Source organism: Anarhichas minor, unplaced genomic scaffold, assembly GCF_050575085.1.
Source record: "Anarhichas minor isolate MPS153535 unplaced genomic scaffold, ASM5057508v1 ptg000003l, whole genome shotgun sequence".
Classification (NCBI taxonomy): domain Eukaryota; kingdom Metazoa; phylum Chordata; class Actinopteri; order Perciformes; family Anarhichadidae; genus Anarhichas; species Anarhichas minor.
Genome location: NW_027466449.1, coordinates 15,816,201 through 15,841,120, shown reverse-complemented (window position 1 = coordinate 15,841,120; position 24,920 = coordinate 15,816,201). Strand labels below are relative to the sequence as shown.

General features: G+C 45.0%; 1 protein-coding gene across 1 annotated transcript in view; it reads right to left on the bottom strand.

Annotated features, from left to right (window-relative positions):
* Window positions 1-284: 284 nt before the first annotated feature.
* Window positions 285-24,920, bottom strand: part of LOC142958372 (cadherin-4-like) — a 212,241-nt gene continuing 187,605 nt past the window's right edge. The window contains exons 9-17 of the mRNA XM_076099790.1: window positions 22,827-22,964; window positions 18,339-18,524; window positions 15,198-15,454; window positions 10,190-10,332; window positions 5,033-5,272; window positions 4,271-4,507; window positions 2,636-2,775; window positions 2,364-2,528; window positions 285-488 (exon numbers count right to left, since the gene is read on the bottom strand). Coding sequence (XP_075955905.1) covers window positions 285-488; window positions 2,364-2,528; window positions 2,636-2,775; window positions 4,271-4,507; window positions 5,033-5,272; window positions 10,190-10,332; window positions 15,198-15,454; window positions 18,339-18,524; window positions 22,827-22,964 — 1,710 coding nt within the window. The remainder of the gene's footprint in view (window positions 489-2,363; window positions 2,529-2,635; window positions 2,776-4,270; window positions 4,508-5,032; window positions 5,273-10,189; window positions 10,333-15,197; window positions 15,455-18,338; window positions 18,525-22,826; window positions 22,965-24,920) is intronic.

Sequence of the window (24,920 nt, the reverse complement as noted above, 5' to 3'; positions counted from 1 at the left end):
TTCAGATCTTCCGCTTCAGTCTCAGACAGGCTTAGAGCAGGAGACGGTTGAGAAGAGCACCCGAAATGGACTCACGACACCGGCCCTCTGTGGTGGGTAATTTGATTGGTTGGTTGGTCAGTCAGTTGGTCAGTGTGAACATGTCATTGTTAACTTGTGTTCAAAAAGGGTGTAGCAGCCCCGCGTGTTACAGGGACAGAGCATGGCAGGCCAGCTGACGGGACGAGGGCGTGTGTGTGTGTTTGTGTGCGTGTGTGAGTGTGTGTGTGTGTGACTGGTCAGATTTAATCATCCCCTCCACCGTACATGTCAGCCAGCTTCTTGAAGCGGGGGCCCCAGTCGTTGAGGTAGTCATAGTCCTGGTCCCCCGTGCTGGACGAGTTGAGGGAGCTGACGGAGCCGGCGGTGGAGCCGCTGCCCTCATAGTCAAACACCAGCAGGGAGTCGTACGGAGGAGCTGTGGGGTCGTTGTCTGCTGCTCGCAGACCCTAAACAGGACAAGGAGGAGGAAAGGTAGCTGTCAGTACTCACACACGCCTGCAGGTTGATGGAAAAGCAACAAGCTGTCGGAAGTCAAGGCCGGCGATTCAACATTGCGCTCACAAAAAAATCTAAATTGAATCAACAGATGTTGAGATGTTTCCCATGATGCAATGGAAAGCAGCTATTCCTAATTCCTTCCATTCCTGGTAAATAGCAAACGTCTTTCTTTTTGTAAAAAATGTCTACGAGCCCAGGCTGCAGAACAACCCTGATGACATCACTGTGACGTCATCGTCGTTGTATTGTTGTATATCCTCTACTTGTATAGAAGCATTGTGCTGCAGCTGGTCAAAGTGGAGTTAACTTTACTTTTATACTGGTGGGTAAGCTATAACAATGCAAACTATTCATCAGCTGATTTCAATATTCTACTTCTAGTAACTATAAGTTAATGTAGCAGTGTAAAAAGTACAATACTAGTACATAGCAAAGGTATGAAGTAGCATTTAATGGTAATACCTAAGTAGCTTTCTGCCACTGGTATTGATCAACTCTCTGTCCAAAGCCCTTTATTCAGTACTATAAACTATAGACTATATATAAACACATATACAAACACAGCCAGTCACAAACAAGTCAATACAAACAGCATCGGAAACAATGTCACACACCTCCAAAATGAATCATGTATGCATGGAGTGTGCACACAAATTCAAGTTTTTCATGTATGAGAACCAAGTCCGAATTTGATTCAGCGATGTGTGATCAAACCCTATTCGTCAATATCTCGTTACTGCTTCGTTAAAGGCAGGGTTGGTAATCTTGGCAAACTAGGAAGAGTACGCAAGATTTCAAAAATCATTCGAACAAAAAACTCAGCCCAACTCTTTTCCTATGAAAGTAGAGAACAGCACGGGCCTCCCTCCAAAGCTACTCCCCCCAAATTATCATCATGGACGTAAACAACGAACACCGCCCACAGCTGTTGTGCTAGTAGCTTGTGGAAGACTCCAGTGACGAGCAATAAGGCAGAATACACGCAAATGAAATGATTGGACGGGTTTAAGTCCTGCGACAGCCACAGATACCAGACTTTTGTCTTTTTTTTATGGTCAGAGCGTTAGATTCATTGATTCAGGATGTAATGAGAATTTCTACAAAAATATCAAAAATGTTTTTGTAGACGATCACCAACCCTGCCTTTGATAAGATTTAATGAGATCATCTTTTCCCGCCGGGGTGCAAACCCACACTTGTTTTTTTAGAATGGCAAACGAAGGCCGATGACTGAAGGTTCGGCAGGTGAAGAGCATGGACTTCATCCACTTCATCGAAATACAGAGAGATGCTACGGATAGAAACCTAAAAAGCCTCAACCCCCGGGGGTGCAGTGCGTGGCAGGAACACCATGTGTTTGCTGTGTTTGTGTTTTACCAGACTGCTGGAGCGAGATCAGGTGAGTACATGTGTGAGCGGGAGAGGGAGAGAGAGGGAGAGAAAGAGTCAAGGCTGGATGGATCAAAGCTGAACAGCTGCCAACATCTCTCGAGTGTGAACGTGTTGTCACGAGTCTGTCAATCAGCATTTTCTCGCATCAGTGTGCCAACGCTGGAGTTGTGTGTGTGTGTGTGTGTGTGTGTGTGTGTGTGTGTGTGTGTGTGATTAAAGCTGGCGCCATGAGAGCAGCTGTAACGTAAAACAAAACTCTACGCTGTTCCCATCACCATACTGGAGCTCACATATCGAACAGCATCCAGAAATGAGTAATCACATTAAATGTCAGATCGATGGGAAGTGGAAGTGAGAGGCCAGCTCACTGTGGGAGAAACAACCTAGCACGCATGCGAGACGAAACGTCTGCGCCCGCTGTGTAAACTCACCTCGTGGATGAAGTCCCCGATGTCTCCAGGGTGGGGCACGACGGGTCTGATTGGGTACTGGGACTCAGGGATGATGGGACGTTCGTCCACCCTGCGGACACCAGGCGGCTTGCTGATGATGTGCTCCAAGGAGTCAGGCTGCTGCAGCTGGCTCAGGTCGTAGTCCTACACGCCCACACAGGCAAACAGATGTAAGTTTGCGCGGGAGGTCAACCTAGAAAGCGTGTTTGTCTGTGGGTGTGTGTGTGGGTGCATGTCTCCCAGGATCGTACCTGGTCTTCCTCTCCTCCTCCCTCTTCATCGTATTTGAGGATGTTGTCTCTGACGTCGTCTTCAGGGTCAATAAGCAGCTGCTTGGTGTGCCTCTCCTTCTCTCTGCGCTTGATCCACACCACAAACAACAGCACCATGCCTGTACCGACACACACATGAACACGATAAACCTTCAGGGTACACTGCAATAGTCTGCATCAGTACCCCTTGCAGTTTGCATCTATTCTGTCCAAAATGTCATCAGCCAAAGACAAAGTGGGGGAGAACCATAGACTGTATGTCTACGGGGAAAACAGTTTGCTCGCTTTTATCGTACGGGACGGCCAGAGACAGTTGTTCCGTGCCTTTTTATTGGGCTTCAACCTCACGTTTACGGGCTTCATTGTCAAAATAATTCACTTTAAGTCTCATCAAATGCTTCAAGTCAGAGTAACGCCAGTGAGACGGAGCTGAGACGCACGGCTGCACAGTCCCGGTGCAGACATCTGCATAGATTAAAATGAGAGCGGATCTGTTGTGTGAGACACTTGCGGTCCAGACAGGGTGTTAGCCGATTGTGGGAGTCATATTTATCAAACATTTGTTATCGTCAAAAACGTGTTTGTGAGCTCACAGTGACCTTTGGCCACAACAATCAAATCCTATCAGGTCATCCTTTAGTCCGAGTGGACGTTTTTGTGCCAAATGGAATGAAGTTCCCTCCAGGCGCTCCTGAGATATCGCGTTCATGAGAATGGAACGGACGAACGGACAACCCGAAAACATGGTGCCAGCTTTCACTTCTTCTAGAGGACAAGTCAGAGGATCACCAGTGTCAGTCCACTGTTCACAAGTCCTTTACTACCAACAGTCACTGGTGTTATTCTTTTAACCCCGACCACCATCTTTCCCTAACTTAACCAAGTAGTTTTTATATGTAAACCGATCCAAACTTTAACCATAGCGGTGGCAGATCAAAAGAAAATCATTTTAGTAGAAGTCATATGTAACGGCTTACTCCTCCTCCTGTCTTTCTTTAATTTTTAGCATTGTCTCATTTATCATTTAACAGTATTTTTGTTACTTTGTTGTAACTTAACGTGTGCCACTTGGTCAAATAAGCATGAAAACAAACAAAGGAAAACATGTGAATTACTTCCTAAAACCCGTGGTGGTAGTAGTAATAATGAAAGTACGGATGACACACAGTGTAACATCCAACATTTTCAAAATATGCTGGAAAAACCCTACAGCTCGGGAGGGAATCTTTCTCCAAGACTTGTCTATATGTATGAGCAATGTGGGCCACAGCAACAAGGTAAGCCAACGGCATGAATCACTGGCAGAACAGATAGCAGCAGATATTCACCCTACCAGAAAAAGAAGACAGAAACCTCCCTGTCAAGAGACGCTGGAGAAGATGCCAGCAGACGAGGCATTAATCCATAATACAAACTGTTGCTCATGTTGTTGTATTGCAGCCTGGTGAATGTTTAATGACTGCGCCCTGAACTACACTTGTTTGGCAGAAAAGCAGACCAAAGCAAATCACAGGCAGCTTGAACTTCTTTTTGCTTTATGTATGCGAGTGGGCGTGTGTCATGTCTGAAAGTAGCGAGGTGTGTGAACGCCGCGTGAACCGCTGATATACTCACAGAGGAGTATGATGATGCAGATGAGGATGGAGATGATGGCTCCGGTCCCCAGGCCGGCGGCCGCCACGGCCCCGAGAGTGGTGCAGTCTCCGTGTTCGTCGCAGGGACACACCTTAACTTTGATGACCGACCTGTTGGACAACGGAGGGTTGCCCGAGTCCGACACAATTACAGGGACCTCATACACCCCCGGCTCTAAATATATCTGGTACCGCAGCCCTAGACGAGCGTAGTTACCTGTGTAGAGTGGAGAGGAAACGAGTTACTAGATGCAACTAATACTCTAGAATGACAATACATTTTCTAAATAGTTCTCTTCTTAAAAACTGCTTCCACATAGGGCCAGACGTGACTGAAATCAATATCAGAGTATTAATTTGAATGTTTTTTTCATTATCAATTTACACGATAGGGCAAATGTGAGAACAAAATGACATTCATCTATACAAGAACATCCACATCCCTTTATTATGCATTAATCATTTAAAAGCTCTTAGTCAATAAATCATTCTGTTGGTTTTTACTTACATATTTAATTATTCCAATATAAACGTTATAGTACATATGGGCAAGACAAATGAAAGCAGCTTTATAATGAAGCATCTGATGAGATTTTGGTCAGTTAGTAAATGAAACAACTGATAAAGACTGGTAATAAATGTGCAACACTAACGATGCTACACACTCTCAAACCACTCCATCCACTGATCATTAATTAACTTTCATATGTTCTTTAGTGCTGCTGTTCTGACGCCTCCTCACCGCTGATCCGAGAAATCGTCCAGTTGCGCCGGATGTTGCTGGGAAAGTTGGGCAGCTCGAAGACAAAAGGTCCAGCGTTAGGGTCTGTGTCAGCGTCAGCGGCAGTGATGTTGACACCGTGGACGTTCTTGTTCACCCGCTCACAGATCTGAGACTCCCTGGGTATGAGCGCCGGGGGGTTGTCATTAATGTCTATCAGATAGATCTGCAGCGTGCCTGTTCCGCTGGCTGCAGGAGAGCCTGGGAGCAAAGGGAGGGAAGAGAAAATAGCATCATGATGGGAGGGAAAGATGACAAGGGAAGATGTGTGCAGTGAAAGTGACGACTGTGAGGGAGGAGGGACAGGAGTTGAAGGCCGACAGAGGGGGAGGCAAGTAATGAAAGAGAACAAAAAAGAGAGAACAAAAGGAAAGAGAAGAGGTGAAAGGAGTTCTATTCACAACGGTGACGTTAGAGGTACGGATGCTGTAGAACCAGAGCAGAATATCTGCCCTTGACAGGAATACTTTTGACAGTTGTGCTCCCCAGCTCCTCGTTTAGCCTCAGAGCCAAAATCAAATCAATCAGAGTCGATCCAGATGCAGGCACGGCACGTCCAACCGCCTAGAGACGGCTTAGGTGCAATAATGATGACTGTAACACAATCAAACAAGTCCTTGTCGGTGTGTATTTACACAAAACTGGGAGAGCCATCTATGATTCTGTAGATAAAGTCTGCGTGCAATATTAACAATGCATTTCTGAGAGGTGAACTGTGCGTTCTCGTTCTTGTGGCGCATGCAGTTCCTGAATTCTCAAATGCATGATGACCTAAATACACTTGTACATGCACATTCTGTATGTGCACATGTGTTGAGAGTATATCTTCGCTGCATGCTTGCATACGTACATACATATATTATAAAATGGCTCACACATAATTAATCACTTTTGATAACGATTTACTTAGCGGGAAAAGCAGCTACGACTTTCCCACGTTGCAGAATATAACATCGTGCCGCATAATGTATTTTGTTTATTTAGCAGAGACAATATACATTCATTAACTCCACCATCCTGTGATGGAGCGTCGGATTCAGCACATTTTTCGTCTGCTCTCCAGTCGGTAGTTTAAAGTTAGTGGACCCGCTGTTTTTAATTAATAGTTTAATTTGTAGCTAAATGTGATCAAATTGCCCGATAAGTGAAACTGACTCACTTTGGGAATCTGTTGAACACACAGTTGCTTTAGCGCTGGATAGGCTTATTATCTACTATACATACAAGATGTCGCTAATCGGCATTAAACTTGTGATATCTTTGCACCAATGTTGCACAGTCCATGTTGCAAGTTTGTGCAAATGATTGTGGCAACTGGAGAAATTTGGTCTGACGCTACAGTTGACAGGCATTGCAGGTGTTGCCTCACTACAATACTGTCAGCCTTGGACTGTAATAACATGCACTGATGCACACAGACACACACCTCATCTGCAGACACAATCCTGAAGCCCTTTGCATTGATTGAACAGAGCAACAGACCATCAGCTACAGCATTTATAGAGAATTGGGAGTAAAGAATAGACACTTAAAAGAATCAGAGCGAGATAGTAGAGTGTGTGGGGGGGAGTGCATGAATGTGTACGTGAAGTATGAAAATGTGGCACAGAGAAATCTGAAAAAAAAAAAAAAAAAAGAGCGCTTAGCCGTATAAAGCTCAGAGCTGTTTATTGAGTGTGTGTCAGGGGGTGACGACCCTTAGCTGCCTCCAATTACCAGTCATTTCCCCGTCATGCCCCACTGGCGGAGCCATTGGATGGAATCAAGCGACCCCAGGGCCCATCCCCAGGAGGAGATAAGGGCGATGTAATTTACAAAGATTTATGCAAAGCTGACAGATCTGCCAATTAAACATGGCAATAGAGCAAGACATTTGCCACGAGAAGAGTGAGACACAGTTAAAGACAGCTGTGAGTGAGTCAGTCCACAGTTTGAGCTCGGTCTGACTGGTGATACTACGATTGATATTGCAGATGACTTCATGGAGCTCCACTGATTGAAGACGTATCGAGTGATCGGTGATGGATGTGGCTCTGGAGCGCTAGTCTCACAACAGTTTCTGCAAGAGTTTCAGAAAAAGAAGACGGAACTGAAAAGAAGTCTGCAGATTTTGAAAGCCTGTGTGAAGAAGAGACCAGTCAGGTTCAAGGTTTTACAGTCGAGAGATGAATCAAATAGTCACTTCAAAGACAATCCACTTCCTGCCATTCATAGGTAGTTTTGTCAGAAGTGGACTATTCACATACGAAATGACTAACAGCTGCCAAATTATGTATAGCGGAAGCACTTTACCTCGAGAAAGCGCCACTTTTTCCACGGTTGCGCCACACTTTTGCCGCAGCATAGCGGTGTGTTCCAGTGTGATGTCAGTAGGGGGCGCTCAGCTGACACACGGCTTTGCAAAGTTAAACCCGCTACTGCACCGTGGCCTGGGACGTGATGTCACGTCACCCCTGCATTGAGATTGCACAATACGCTTCACTGAAGATGTTAAATGTCGAGTGAACGACCAAAAAGAGCAGGTAACATGTTGGGGGGGAAAACTATATATAGCCACACGGTTCTACAACATGCTGCCTTGCCACAGCCATATGCCTAATGTCGGTTTTGTCGGTTAGAATATTTTTAATTCTCCCGCGTTTTATCGCCACCTGTGCAAAGAAGAGCTGCACATTGGTACCATCTAGTAGACTTTGTTATGAAAAATGGTAAAACACAAAGAACGATTGATGTTAGTGATTGTGAGCTATAAGAATGTAATTAAAATGTGGCAGAAGAAATGAAACAAAGATGTTTATGTGATACGTTGTTATGAGACAATGAAATATATTAAAAATTGTGACTTTATTACTACCTAAGTAAGGCTATCTAGTAAAATCCCATTAGTTCAGTTATACTTTAATTATAGTTTCGATGGTATGACTACATCATCATCGCTCATTGGGAAGTCTCGTTGTGAAATCTAGCGAGGTGACGGGTTGCTGGAAGACAACGGTGGAAACGCCGGTGCCAGTCGAGCAGAGCTTTGGGTTGGAGTATAGAAAGTGTAAGTTAGTGTTATCTAAAAGATTTTCAATGTCATGGCTGAATATTTAGATGAGAATGTGGACGAGGTTTATTTGAGCCAGAGTATTCGGATGAGGAACTCCTACATATTGAAGAGAGGACAAGGAGAGAGCCTGTCAGTGGCACAAAAACAGCACAATTGCCTTCGCACCTCGTTTTGCGGCTGAAGGTTACAGCATTACCCCTCAAGACTGAACCAATTTCAAAAACTGTTGTCCGTATTAGTCCATTAGAAACAAAAAAACATTTAACGGACAGTATTAAATGCAATTTGAACACGTACATAGTGAACCATAAAGACGTGTGGTTCATAAACACACACGCACACACACACGCGCACGAACGCATTGGGAGGCTTTCCCATCCTGCAGCTTTGTTAATCCCAGTCATGTATGGGGGACATGTGGAAGCAGCTTGCCACAGCTGATAGGAGAATTATGTGGGTTTTAACCAGCTAAATAAATAATTATGTTTGTGTAAATTCCTCAAAAGGATTTGTATTAACTCCTTTTTTTTTTGATGGCGGCTCAGAGAAGTGAGGCGCGGTGAAAAGACTCGTAGCAAGCCTACCATGTGTTCTTTGAAGAGCACGTAAAAACAGAAACAAAACCATAGGTGATTGTGTGTCACAAGGGTCTCAGGCTGTCAGATTGTGTCGGGGGCCGACGTAAAAATACGGTAGCAATGCAAGTGTGCTTCTCCCCATGCTGTCACCACCTCTCCATGTCCCGTCCTACGATCCTTACTGCGTCATAGCACTTCTTACCATAATCCCTCTCACGTTAAGACAGCTGGCACTCCAGCAACACCCACATAGTCAGACTGCACGCACACACACACACACACACACACACACACACACACACACACACACACACACACACACACACACACACACACACACACACACACACTTTAACTGCTGGCTTCTCATCTTTTGGACTTGCACAGTTCCGATATCCGACAAACATTGCAGCTACACACGCTCTAAACTGTGCACTTAACACGGGTCAGATGAAGGAAAAGCTTCTTCTTCTTCAAAGAAAAAACGTCCAGGAAATAACAGGGAAAGAAATTAGATGTTTTTTGGAGTTCAAAGAACGGGAGCGAGTCCACCTCTAATCTCGCTGCCTCTTCCTTCCCATCAGCACGGCAGGCTACACGTCATGGCGTCTGATATTGTCAATCATCGCCAATATAAAAAAGTACAGAAACACACACACACACACACACACATAGGCTCACGTTAATGTGTTTCGAATGAGATCATTCTTCACACATGCTCACACCTATAAATACACTAATGTTTCAAAGCCAGCTCAACTTAATGTAAAAACACCAGTGCACTGCACGTCACTGATAAGGCAATTTGGGGAGGAGGAAAAAAACCCCAGAAAAAACACTCACTTCCACTTGAGAAAAAGGGAACTTATTTGTTTGCTGTGATTGAGTTTGTGCTCAGTTAAACTAGAGTTTCAACTTTGAGGCAGAACAAATATATATATGCCACATTGTGAGAGAGGGAGAGAGAAGGCAGTCATGGACAGAAGATAAGGAGGATGAGAGGAGAGGATCAAGAGTGTGACCAGGTTGTGTGAATCCAGGATTTTCTCTAACTCTGCACCAACTGCACTGCACTTGAATGCTGCAGAGCTCCCGTGTACTTATATCCCTCTAAATCCACTCCAATGTCTTCATTTTCGTCAAACAGTAAGCAACACTTTTCACTCTAGCATGTATTTAGCTACGCATTGGATCACTCCCAACAATGATTCAATCAGTCAGGTGACCTGTTGACTGATAGCGTATAAGACACGTGCGTGATTTAGGATGTGAAAGTGCTTTAAAGTTACTGACAGACAACTTCCACAGATCAATGGATTCAGAACAGAGAAGGGAGCATGATCTCAATAATGTAAATCTGTGCAATGAATGCTAAACCGTGGGAATGAGGACATAAACACAAACAATACAGAGTGTGAAGCAGCAACATTGATCACGCTAATAAGAAATGTTCACTGATGAAACACGTGCATTAGAAGAGGCTCTTACCATTGTCTGTTGCCAGGAACGTGGCTTCATATATATTGTTTTTGACATAGACAGACTCCCGGTCCAGCATGGCCGTTGTTACGATCTGACCATTGGTTCTGTTGATGGACAACCAGTCCGCCGGGTCGTTCAGCTTTGAATACCTAAAGATACACAAGGACAAATCGATGGAGGAGTTAGCGCTTCCGTGTTTACAAGCAATTGACGATTTTCTCTTGCGTCCGTGCATACAAAGATTGCCCGCGCACATGCACACACACTCACAAAATCCGCCTGACCTTCACACGGTTTAATTCTTCATTGACTTCTCCTCCAGAGCCTGCAGCTTACAGTCAATTTCACCTCATCTTTCACTCCTGTGTACCAGGCATTGAAGTCAATTACCTCCATAGTTGAGCGCTGCTGCACCTGCCTCCGTGTGTGTTGCATGTACATATTCTAGGAAGTGTTTGCTTATGCTGGAGAGGGCTAAACTGCCTGGCAGGGTTATATGCATGCATGTTTAAGTGTTTGTCTGGTTGCAAATGCCACAGTGTGTGTAGGGGGGAAGCTGTGCATAGGGCGGAGACGGAAATGATAGGATCTTGGTACTGATCGTCAAACAGGAAACTGGATGTGGTAGCAGGTGGCGACATCCCCCGGGATAAAGGGCGAAGAAGGAACAGGGGATCATCTCCAGGATTGAATTCCAATCTCACTCTGATCTAACTGTTCTTGTTTCTCAGGCGTTTGTCGCTTTCGGCTCGTTCCACACTTTCAATTCTATCAGATCTCACAGATCATGCCGCCTCACCTCATCTTGCCATGCTTTTGTATTCATACTTTTTTTTCATCCCCGTCCGTATCTTCTCATCCTCGTCTCATTCCCTCTGTGATGCAGAGTTCATCAAGTGACACCTCTCTTCTGTCAAACCTTGGCCTCATACAACAAGGTTTCTACATCAATCCGATTTCATATACTGAATGTCATCCTGGGCAATAACACATCCAGCAATAACACATCCAGCTTTTAAATCCATCGAAATTGAAATGGACTTGACCTTAACCTTGCTTTTATATGTATTAAATTGCAGTGTACTTACTGTCAGTTTATTTGTGTTTGATTAAATACTGCATGTACATTTACTTGCATGGAGGAGAGTGAAAGCCTGGAAGGCTGGGTGGCGGCAAGGAGGGTGCGGGGGAAGAGAGTATAATCTCTCTCCTGCAGTGAGGGAGGTGGGATTTTCCCAGCAGGCAGTGGGCATGATCCCTGGCGTAGCGCAGTGCGGGGAAGGGGATCACAGAGATGACATTCCCACACTCTAGACGGTTTCACACAGGCTAGCCAAGCCCACCGCCACTAACAGGCGGACTGTGAAATCACCTCCAGGACTACAGTGAGTCCATCGCAGTGGGAGGGTCGGATAAAAGAGCGAGGAATATGATCAGCAATGGGTGGGAGGAGAAAGAGAGATCGGGACAGGTGACATTCGGAAGAAGCAGCATGGCTGTGTGATCTGGTTTTAATATCCTCATTAGGACGGACTTGATCCCTACTGCTATTCTGTGTCCATCTGCAACTCTATTGGCTTTGCCATGGCAAACCAACACTCTCTGTCTAGGCTGATATATATATATATATATTTACAGTGGAGGGCAGACAAACTGCTGTACGTTTAACAGAGCAAAAGGAAATTAAAGGGTAAAGTCACCGAAATAACCGGAACATTGTTTTTGGAAAAAATACTGAATATTGAAATAGTGAAATGACATTTTGGGATTTCTTTCCAAGAATTGGATGAGAAGACTGATAGCACAATCTATAGGTACATTAAATATGAAGCTTGAGTCAGCAGACAATTAGCTTAGCATTAAGATGGGGAGCAGGAGTAAACAGCAGTCGTGGCTCTGTCCAAAGTTTAAAGAATCGGCGGACCAGCCCGTTTAAAGGTCAATAATTAACTCGGGATACTGCATCTTGTTTGTTTAATCCGTCCACAAACTGGAGCCTGGAGTCTGCTAATTGCCTAGCTGCTTCACAGTGACAAGACACTGGTCTCGGCAAAGAAATAGCCCGACCACATAACTCACCGTAAAACCACAACTTGCTGTTCTTTCACTTCAGTTTGTGTACAACAACCCCCCCCCCCCCCCCAAAAAAAAATAAAAGTATTGAAAATTGTGTGAGAGGAAGAGAGTTTTTTTCCTCCATAATGGGCAATAAAATACAACCAGAACCTATTTTTTTCCCCGTGTGGCTGCATGCTCTCTGATGATAAAAGCCATAACACAAACATTTTGCTCAGAAAGCAGAGAGCTCTGTCCACCACTACACTTTAATTAGGTCTCCTAAACAGCCCTCAGTGCAGATGTAAAATCCCGATTTGAAGCAAATGAAGTCCTGAATGAACTTTGCAGCAAAGCTTCATTTCCAACACACTGAATAGACAATCCACTGCGTTGTTAGTTCTGTTCTTAAGGTACACTCCAGAAAAGTTAAGGTCAGCGCAAACAGCCATTTTTACTTCCTTCACTTTTTTTCTGCTAGCACTCAGTAAATGATAGCGCTACTCCGGGGATTAGAATCACGATGGAACAAAGAGCCACACTGTTTTTGTTTACAAGTCCTAACTGTCAACAATGTTACTTTGGCAGTCCCCATCAATAACTTTTAATGAGGTGCTTTGCCAATTTTTTTGTCTTCTTGGAAAGGTAAACAGTCCGTGCTTACTCTAGTGCTATTTTTGAATAAAAACAAATCTGTGTGAAAATGTAATTATTCCTTCCTGTGGCTCATTTCCAATGCTTTCCTGAGCTCTCCGAAGCCTGAAGGTTCCTCTCATTTGGGACTTGGTTGCTGTGCGAGTGTAGCTGGATGTATGATTAGGCATGGCGGGTTAGTGATCTTAGCAAGCAGCAGCGAGAGGTATGACATTTATTTTTCAAACCTCTGACCCCGAGGATGAAAAATGCATGTCTCAAGCTTTGCCAAGGAGGTTTGGGTAATCATTTATGCCAGTGTCTCCAGTCCCATGTCTTGACCTCACTGGTCGGGGTGTCTGACAGGCGATGCATGATGCCTCACTCTCCTTCCCCCCTCCCTCTCCCCCCTGTCCACATCGCCTCCTCTCCAGTCCCAACAGGACACTGTCAGTCGGTCCCTCTGTTGATGAGCACCTGTAAAGTTCAAACCTTGACCCGGAGTCGGCTCACCATCCTCAGCTTGTTTCCTCCTCCCGCCACTATCCCCGGGGTCTTTTTTCACTTTTTGACTTTTACGGCACCCTCTGAATCTTCTCCTCATCTCTCTTCTCTTTATGCGTCTCCAACATCCATTTACAAAGACATACAGCTCTTTGTCATATTCAAAGGCATACGTTACAGATTACATGCAACTCAAACTTTTGGTGTCATATCTAAATGTCTCCCCCATGCAAACAGACGTGTCAGCTAACTATTTGATTGATGGGGCTTTGATGTATGCACACTGGGATCAGCTGTGTGTGATAAAAGTTTGAAAGTGAAATAAGGTGACGAAAACACTGCACAGGGTTTAAACTGATTGGCAAGAACGTGTCCCTGAATTTGTTTTTCTTCAGAATAATGAGAATTCGAGAGACGGACGGAACAGCTGTGATTAGTGTCCTTGCATAACAGTCTAGAGAAGATACCTTTTATGGGACTGTTGTAAAGCAGGGGGATTGAGAGTTATCCTATCCAGATGGGTCTAAATGAATGAGGTCGGGGATTTGCCATCTCTACAGTCTTGCCTCCTCGCAGAGGAAGGAGATTTGGTTTGTGTTTGTGTTTAGGAGACCGTGACAGACCACAGCATGCTTGTAAATGGCTAACTTATTTCCAAGATGTAAAGTAGTGCAGTCTTGCACGGGTCATGGACAAAACAGGGACGAAACCAAAGAGGTCAAAGTGAATTCAACAGGGAGAGAGAGGATAAGGTAGAGCCCAGCTGGTGACTCTGGCGTCTTCCTAAATTATAACATCCACCCAATTTACTCTCATTTGCCGGGAAATTAGCTGGGAAGTAAGTTCAGATCTTTTTCCACAGAGAGAATGGGAAGGAAGGGGCTGTTGGAGTGTGAGGGTTGGAGGGAGGGAGGTGGGATTAATGCCACAGGCCTGCTAGAACTCAATTGCTGCACTGTGCCGGTCATACATTACACCGACACACCCACTATAATATATAAGGACATTCTACATGTGACCATGAGTGGAAACACACCTAATCTAAAGCTCTTTCTCTTTGAAACATCAATACCGAGCAAAGATTACCTTTCCAGTTTGAAAAAGGCCACAATGCAGTCAAACTGCTACTGTCAAGCTGACAGCAGGACTGAGGAAAGACCTGCTGGTCATCTAAAGGTTGGTTTACATTTAAAATCCAGAGAGGCTTAGCGCAGAGAAAGAACACTGCAGGTGGACATAATGCTGTGTCAGGCGTTTGGTCTCGGGCCAGCTGTTCTCTTTATTCTCCCCCCTCTCTCCATCCTGTTTTCTCTCTCTCTCGTGCTGGTTGTGCGTGTGTGTGTGTGTGTGCACCTGCATGTATGCGCTCATGAAATCTACAGAATGCACACGCTTCTGATTACCCCAGAGGCTATTGCTCCCTATTAACCTTACCCTCCTTACTAAGAGTTCTCCGGTGGCTCATAAACTTCCCACAGTAAGACTTTTGAGAGATTGCCGATGCCAAAATACAGTCCCCTTGTTGAACTTCGACCCCTAACTACTGACATGGAACCCATCCAAGAGTCTTTTTAGCCTGCTGTTAGTGCATATGGAGGCATTTTTGGCCAGTCGTGAACTTACAATGCAGCTAGCCAGACTTCAATCAGGCTATACTTTTCTGGGTCCAGAGACTGTCCATATGTAATATAACTTATCTATTAAGATCCAAATGATTTTGCACCAGAAGAACTTTAAGCTAATGGCATGCTATTAAAATGTCAGAATTAGCCCAATTAGGGTTCCAATTCTGTAGTCTGATGTAATTCTAGTCACTCAGTACCTGATTGTCTGCTGCATCTGTAGTCGGTCGGGATCGGAAGCTGAGAAAGTCGTCAGGCTGGTGCCAGCAGGGACGCCCTCCTCAAAGCGGATGTGCTTCGGGTTCGTGGGGAAGTAAGGGGGTTCGTTGACGTCCTGGACAGATATGGTGACCCCAGCTGTGGACTGGAGCGACGACTGGATGCCACTGGCCAGGTGGGCCTGGTTGGACACCACCACCGTCAGCATGAAGGCACGGTTCATCTCAAAGTCTACTGGCTGGAGGAAGGAAGGAGGACAACAACAGTGTGTGAGAAGAGAAAGAGAAAGTGAAACTGAATTCCAGCAGGTGCGAGATTGGGAGCATTTGGATTGCCTCTCAACGGCTCTCAACATGGCGAAGGCGGGTTTACGGGTCATTGGTAACAGTGATACCAGCGCTACACACACAGAGGCGGAGCAACTTCTCTCTCCAGTAGACATTACTCCCCTATATAATTATATCTTACTTTTCAGTTGGAAAATTATGTAAATCTGCATTTTTGCAAAAAAAGAGAATGCATTCTTCACTTTAAAACTAAGAAAATAGAAAAGAAATTCCTGATCTCCTCGATTATTACTACTATTACTTTTTATGAGCACACCATGTCATGTATTTAAGCATGATACTCTGGTAGTGTGAAAACCGCTCTTCATATTTCTCTTTTGTGGCTGGGGAATATGCGTTGAACCTTGTTGATGAAAAAGGACATGATAAATGAACAGATGCCGTGTCAAGTGTTCCCCTGATGAAATGGACCCATATTCTCTCTAAACTACTAACCAACACACACACACACACACACACACACACACACACACACACACACACACACACACACACACACACACACACACACACCCTGAGCAGAGGCAGAAGGGCTTAGACTATTCATAGGGTGCTGTCATGGCTCAGCCTTTTGAGCGAGTGTGTGTGTGTGTATGTGTGTATATACGTGTACTCTACAGGGGGTTTTACCGGCAGAGCCTAAACCAAAGTGACAGTTCCGAGCTTTCCTAATGAAGACTACACGATCAGGTTCAAATGACAACAACAACAAGCAAGGAAATAAAAAAAGGGAACAAATACGGTGCTTGCAGGTCCTGCTGGCACATTTTCCAAATAGGCGGGTGATGATTACCGCCGCACGCCTCGTGTCTGCGGCGTTTGATGGTGATGTTAATGACTTTGATCACATCTGTATGTTGCATTGCCTGAGTGTTATCAGTACACAGTAGCTCTGATATAAAAAGCATTCTTAATCAGGCAGTTTGGTTTACAAGGGCACCAGAGTGCATGTGTTTGTGTGCGCGCTAGCTGGTGTTACAGTTTGTATGTGTATCCACGATACCAGTAAGTGGAGGTGTGCGTTCGTGTATGACCCCGTTGGTGCACAGGGAACCCATTTGCAGGCAAAGCCATGGTCAAGGCTCTTTGATCTGCAGCCAGTGGTATTCAGAGCACAGGGGGGTCTAGAGTATAGCTGTAGGCTAACTCAAACATGCACACACACTTGTACACACACACGCCCTGAGGGAAGCCAGAGGGGGTGAGAGGTCAATAACACGGCTTCCATCTTTTTGCCCATGAGTCTTACATTTCCTCTGTATCGCTTCACTCGTTCCTCTCTTTCCCTCTTACTTAATTTGTTCCGCCGGACTCTGATTCCCCCCCTCGTCTGCTCACCTCTGCCCCCCCCCCACCGTGATCTATGCTGCCTGCATCTCTCAATCCTCGGAAATCTGTCTCCGCCTCGCTTCACTCCTCCTCTCCATTTCCGCGTTTATCATAAGCTGCAATTTACATATCTTAATGACTCGTTCGAACCAAGCGGCTCTGTTGGTGTATTTTTTATTTTTTTTTATACAAGCTTGTTTGTCGACTGGCTCTATTAATGAGAATGTGTCTCATAAACTCCCCGGAGAGCAGTTTAAATGCGTGACATGTCCTGGTTAAGACCTCAGCCCTTGTTTACAGAGGAGCCCAGGTCCCTCGTGGGAGATTGCCACGTTCTTTGGTGACAGTGTGATGCGATGCGTCTGTACTAGCAGCCTTGGTCGCTGTGTTAAAAATAGGAACGCCAAGGTACAGCAGCGCCTTCTTATGGCTTCTTGACTTTGCCTATATTGGGTCTGATGTGAACCATTCCAGCTTCCATTTCCCGGAGCAAGCCGAAGCCCCTCTGTTTACTTGTTGAGACAGTCTATTTCTCTTCCCAGGGGGTGTCCTGTCTCTTATTTCCTGATTTCCTGATAACCTCCCATGGGTCTCTATGGAAGCTCGCGGCTACTCGGCTGCCTGCTGAATTTTACATCAGGGAGCGAGAGGACTGGATTATAAAAGGCAGTCATCTAGAGATAATGAAGAGAAGCAAAATGCCAATGCTCATTGCTCAGGGTGCTGTGGGAATTACAGGGTGATGTTATTGCTATTTTTTAAGCATCATTGTAGGATGAGAGATGTTATTTGCAGGAGTCAGACGCATGGGGAGAATACCCTTGGGTCCTCAGGGTCAAATAAACAAGATGCTACAAAACACATGCGACATTATAAGCACATTTATAGTGAGCCACTCACGGACGAGCACAGAAATACAAACGCTGCTGGCCATGCAACAGGACACACATCTACACATTTACATACACAAACAATACAAGCTGAATAGCGTCTATTTCTTTTATTTTTTTTTTCCGAACGGGTTATAGCCCTCAGGACAATCTGTGTCTGAGAGGTTGAACACTAACACAGCAGGTTGTTACAAGACACGGTTTTGTTGTTGCTGTCATTTACCACAGCAGCTAGAACATTATGAGTGTATAAAAACCGTTGCCTTTGTAATTGAGAAATCAATACCTAATTTGCTACAGTGGTTTCACCAGCCATTGTGTTTAAGTCTGTGTGTGGGTGTACAGGTTTTTTTTTTCTGAAGGGCGCAGCAGCCTCCAATCCCTCATTTGGACATAAGGGGGCATGTGAAAGGCAACAGACCCCAGCCTGTTCCACATTTAACTCTGTAGTCTATTATTATTGCTCGTGCTTAAATCCAGAGGGGATGGGACGGCACAGAAAAAGACACGACACTGGTGCTAAAATGAGCATGCTGTGATATGGCTGGCATCTTACCTTCACCACGGTGACCATGCCGTCGTTGGTGACCGGGTCAGTGCGGATGGTGAAGTGCCCTGATGGGTCTCCGCTGATGATCCTGTAGATGGCGTTCCAGTTAGGCGAGTGCGGTTGGTCGGCATCTAACACCGTCAGATTAGCCACCACAAGATCCACGCGGTTCTCTGGGACCTCACCGGAAAACTGCAGAAAGCAGAGGAAAATGCTACCGTGTGATCTTTATTGAGACTGTTACTGTTTGAGTGTGGCAATTTTTTACTGAAAGAAAAACCTATCCCTCATTTTCTCTTCTTCACAGAGCCAGTCCTCCTTTCAGGTTTTCAGGTAGAGAAAGTTTAATGATCTCGTTTTTTTCCACAGCTGAGTAGTAAACAAGCAGTAAACAGTTGCACACCAGTAACCACACGCACACAAGGGCGTTGTTCCAGTTTCAGTGTTTTCTGCTTTTTCCGCGTTCCCATTCTAGATGAGCAATAATATTTCATTCCTTTGAAAGCCGGTGTGACAAAGGACGCGAGAATGAGTGAGCAGAAAGGAGCCAGCAGTAGGGAGGGTTAAAACAGCTGTTTGAGTGTATACGAGTGGCTTTTAGTTGTCCCCATTGCTGTGCAAACACATGTGCTTTGTCCTGATAAGCCTGATGAGGAGTGAGCCGCTGTCTGTCATATGTCTGTTATGGTGGGGATTGATCAAAGCTGCACAGGCTCAGGGGATGAAGCCGACAAAAAGACGAACCAACAACAGCAACAACTGCACCGCTGCCCTGTAAAAAAACACAATTCCACCGCAGCCCGACCTACACGGACATCACCTCTCCACCAATTACGTGAGGGTCAGAAGGTGAGCACGTTGGCGTGTCTTCGCCCTGATGTGGAGGCAACAGGCGTGTGGGCATCATACAGTTACCGTGTCAACATGGGTAACAGGCGTGGAAGAGCCACTGAGCCGCTTATGTGAGTGTCGGATATCAAAGAGCAAAGCCTCAGACCAAACACTCCAACAGACCATAATACCCTGCCTGGCAACCCGCGCATCACCCAGCAAACAGCCGACAGCAGCGGGGAGATTAGGGGGCTGCGTCAGGAGAGCTGTTCAGAGACTCTTAACATTCTTAAGACAACAGACATGTCCGGGTGGCCACGATGCGCTGCCTGCATTGGATAAGTAGGCAGGCTGTCGTATGTTAAGAGTGAGTGCGTGCATGTGTGCGCTTGAGCGCTTTATTACTGTGGTTTGGTTTAGGGACTCCCCGATGCCAATTCAATGAAATAAAACTTCAGAGATGGCTCTTGAGCTCCTGAGGGCCATTGAGCATCTTCTCTCTCAGCACACAGTAATGAGTAAAGGCAAGAGTTAACCAGATATGATGGAAGACTTTTGAAGGGTCAACCGCAGCACTTATTCTCAACACCCCAGTCTAAGATTGTTTCTCTCATTAGCTCTTTATAGGGTGTGGGGGGAGGAAGTTACAAGCATCCAGAGCTCGAGTAATAATAGCCTTATTTTTCCCGTAGGAAATCTTACATGGTACGGCAGCTTTTTAATTCCCTGTAACATCAGTAGACAGTTCACTGCAAGTAATAGTGAAACTTACAAGACTGTGTAAATACCAACTTTACCAATAGAGCAGTAAGTACCCTCAAATCACTGAAATGAAATCAACTGTGACATTAGATTGCGATGGTGAAGTGTTCAGAATATGCTTGAACCCTGATGAGCATCAGACACAGACGCGTACCGCAATAAAGCAAAAAAAGCTTGTGGGGAATGCAGTTGATGTAAACATTTTCACGGAGGGAATAGAATTTCTCCACCGAGTATTCATTCAGGTTGCGTTTTAGAGTTAACTTTCAAATGAAAAATAGGTTTTTGTCTAATTCAGTTTTATTGAGCGATTGTTCTATTTTCTTGAAGACTCCATCTTTTATCTGAGTGAGAACGGCGAGCTTTTGACGTCTGCTAGCGTTGTTGCCAAAAATGGATTGTGATTCAACATGTGTGATTTTGAACAGAGAGCATTTCAATCTGTCATGGAAAAACCTCGGGCTTGTTCTCTTTCGTTCACTCTCAGTGATTTATTAGCCGAATGCCGTATTGCACTGCTCTGTGTATACTGTGGTGGGGTTTGTTTTGACAGGGGATTGACGTATGACTGTGCTGTCTTTTAGCAGAGATTTCCCTCTGATCGGGTAGTTTTTCTTTCTGTGGTACTGTATCTTGTCCTCAACTGCTGGAGGGACGAGCTTTGATTGTGATTGGCACAGAGTGCACTTGGCTTTCTCGCAGCACTTGACAAAACACCCCTTGCCAAGACTCTCACCCTTCTGTCATTATTTTTGGCAGTGGGCAAAGACTGAAAGAGGCAGGGGGAGGTGAGAGGAGAGAAAGGACACGTAACAGGGAACTTCATCACATTGTGAAGATGGTACTGAAGTAAGTCCTGCATGAAGAGATGCCCCTGATTGTATGAGCGTGGGTCTGCCTACGAAAACATCCCCTACCTATGTGAGATGCAGTCGTCGCCGCAGCACTGTTTGCGCTAACAAACAAAAGAGATGAGTAACGTTTTTTCGTTCCATCTCATCTATCTGCGTCACAGAAAATAATGCAAAGCGTGTATGCAGCCGCGAATGAGCACCCGGAGCCTTCGCATCCCGCACACACACGCACCCAACCCCTCTGCCGCCTTGAAAAATAGGGCAGCCTCTGATAGGCGTGATGAAATATTAATCGTCAACATTAAAGACAAATTCCCCAAACTTTATAATTCCGGGACACGTTGAAAGATCTGTGGGGTTTATTGCAAACACTAAATATTTGCATAATGGCCTGCATTCTCAACTAAATGGCTTTTATGTTACCCCACAACTAAAATGGGTGATTTATGAAGGGAGTGGGTAGAAGTGCTCTGCTCATCGTGGCTCCAGAACCTCCACTAAAGTTGATCATCAATATCCATGATCGTATTAACTTCACTCCGTGGCGATGATGGAAATGCACTTAAACATGGTGGGATACAGTTAGAGAATATCAATCTATTGCTAGCCACCATTATCAATACGCCACCATGAGTAGAGCATCTTAAATCAGAGGGGGATGCCGAGTCAGGAAGGGCCTTTGATTTACAACGGGGCATGTCTGTGCTTTATCACTGTAGAAAACAGCTCCTGTGACCAAAACAATCCATCGTTCCTTCTCCTCTCCGCATTGTTCTCTCATCACTTTTGGTCTCGGAGTCTACATGGTGGTCCGCTCATCAACTCCCCCTCCCTCTCTCCTCTCTCGTTGCTCCCACCATCTCCTTTGTGTCTGTCTTTTTCCTTCCTCTGCCCTCTCTCTGTACACTTCCTGCTGTGTGTGATGTAGCAGCCCTCTGATGAGCTCTGTGGTCTGACACATGCTTGCCGCCAGTACTAACTCATCATCATAAGGGTCTTAATAGCCCCCAGGGCAAATGCTAATGCTAACTCCTCTGCTACCACCTCAAAGAACCGAGCCTACTGTAGTGCCGATGCCGCCTCAGCCGCAGTTGCAGAGCTAAGCACCTTATCTAGCCAACAGGCCAAAGCTCTCATCACTACCGATACATACTAGCGCACATACTGAATAATTCACCTGAAGCCAAACCGACACCTAGAGAGATTTTTCTTCATAGCGCGAAGCTAAAATGCAGTCACGTCGGCTCCACTTTTGACCGTCTTTACCTCTCTAAACAAATGCATGCCCCTGCCACATGAAATAAAAATGTGACTCTGGAGAATTTCATTAAAAACCATGCAAATATTGGCTCAGAATTGTATCCACTTTCCCAGCTGCCGGTGAGAATTACTGCTGCCACCTCAGCTGTTCCACTGCACCTCTAAACGTTAAGCAGCACTGGGAGAATTGACCGGTTAAGATTGAGTTAAAAGAGAGTGGAAGAAATTAACATTGACTTTTTAACAACACAAAATCTCCCGCTTCACTTATTAATGTTGTGATGATGTTGCTGAATTGCACCACATTGATACATGACACACAGTACCTTACTTTGGACTTTTAGTTTTTTTTTTACCTCGCTCTCAATAATGACCTTCTGTAATGTAATCATCATTTTAAATATCACCGTCGTGACAACAATCATTAACGATTTGCTGGCTCCAGTTTTCTTGCTGATGAAAGTCAATGATATGGATTAGTTTTTCCTTTGTGTGTGTGTGTGTGTGCAGCCATCCTTGCACTTCATAACCCTCCTTCACTGTCCTTGTGTAAATCTTCCTTTGTAACGACATAACAGTATTGTCGTCATTTCCTTTATCTTTTCCTTATTCTGTCCCTCCCTCCTATTCCCTTCTCCTTTCCATCTCTTAGCCCGTCACTCTTTAGCCTTTTTTCTATTTATTTTCCCCAAACACACTAATCATTTCCACCCTCTCCTCTGAACCCAAACCCTCTCCTCCTCCAAATTGACGCCCTCTCCCCACTCCCTTATTTGCAGCAACTCACGGTTCTGGAGGTCAGCATGGGAGGGTTGTCGTTGATGTCCGACACAGTGATGATGGCAGTGGCTGTGTTGGAAAGGCCAAAGTTCAGGTTGCCCTCCATGTCCGTGGCCTGCACGATGATGGTATACTGGGAGACTTTCTGTAAAAAGGCAGAAATAAAGAAAAAGAACCACAGTGTGCAGTTATTCATCTGCGAAAAGCTTTCTCTTCCTTAAGTCTAAAGCAACATCCACGGAGTGTGATTCCCAGAGGAGAGTTCTGTTCTATAGTAGCTGTCCGTGCTCTTATTTGAAACACAGAATCACGAGGGTGAAGTCTTTCATTCGACAGAGTTGAAACCTCCTCAGCGGAACGTATCCAGACTTCCCACCGTCTGAAGGCTGCACTGTGAAGCCTCCCCGTGGGTATGTCATCAAAGACGTTACTTATTCAGCGCCACTGATGGACAGATGTGAAGACAATGATCCAACTGACAGAGATTAATAGACTATCTATGGGGCAATAATACGAGGGAATGATAAATGCCATTTCTTCCTTTGAAATGACACGGTGTCACTTCACAAGAAGCTGAAATATGGTTCTCTTATTTGTATTTCTGTACTTGAGTGCACTCCTCTTTGCCAGTATCCTGTCTCTTCTTCTGTCCCACGGTGCAGTTAATGGGCTGCAGGAAGGATGGAGCCCGGGAGCCGACTGTCTGGGTAATGTGTCTCTTCACTGAGATTCCCAATTACATTCCCAGTGTCTCTCTCACCTGCTAATTACCCAGTAAATATCCCAATTAGGCCAGGATGCCACATCAGGAGGATTAGACAGCTCCTCTCAGTTCCTCTCATCTCGATGCTAGACGAGATGCTGAACTCCAACCTTGTACACACACTCTCATTAACACCCATACGCACACACACACACACCTCTCTTTCTCCATTTATTGTTCAGAGGCAGCGCTTGGCTGACTGTCCCATCAGCCAGTGTACAGCATGTACACAACACTCTCACTAATTAGACAAGGGAGTAATTATGTAGAGCTCCTCTGAACCTCTCAGCATTGCAACACCGCAGCATACACAGCTTCCTCTGGAGGACTGAGGTCTGTTACTGTCAACAAGCCCTTATAAGTCCACTGCAGACCAGTGGAAACCTTTAGAAGAGAATCAGTGTGACGGGAAGAAAACATTTCAAACGTGAAGAACAGAGGAGAGGATAAGAGACAGCAGGGGATGCAGCGAATGCGCAAGGGAGGAGGACTACCAAAAATAGATGCCTGTGTTTTTTTTTTCTTCGGTTTTTTTCGTAGCACCTAACGCCTCCAACACCCAAGCCCAAGAAGGGAAGGGAAAGGCAGAAACTTTCAAAGTTTCAAAAGGGCCAAAGTGCTGACTAAAAGTGGACCAGGGAAGCACCGCAGTGTGCTGTGTAGCATCTTTTTGTGAAGTTTATGTACAACACATGAGTTCCTTTTTTCTGCAAGGTTTGAGACTTCTTATCTGCTGTATAAAGAAAACAGCTGCAGGAAAACAGAAGCGTGTATTTGTACGCTATATAAACAGTGTTTAAGGGTACAAATGTATGTGTGAGACCACATAATACAGAGCAATAGATGCATGTACTGGTCTATATGTAAGACAAGTACATGGATCTATTCATCCATACGTGCGCGCTCTTACGTCTGTCTTTGTGAGAACCAATTTGAGTTTTAGTCAATGACAGTGAAGGCATTTTTGGAAAGTGAAGACATGGCTGGTCCTCACTTCCTCATAGGGCGGTTGAAGCGGTAAAGGAATACTTCACCCACACAATTACCATTTGGAAATCAATTGTGAATGAAGAATAAAAACTAAATCATGATGAATTAAAGTAAATGTGGGCTGCGTTTAACAACAGCAAAACTATATCAAAACATCTGTTAAACTTTGACTCGACTTGAGGAGTATAATCCAAGTCTCACTTATCCAGTCGTAGGCTCAGTACTTCCCAAACATGTGCATCTTTGCTAAAACCTTTACTATTAAATATCAAATAGTAAGGTTTTAGCAAAGAGACATGTGTTTGGAAAGTAGTGAGTTGTATGAGAATTTGTACACAGATGTTTTAA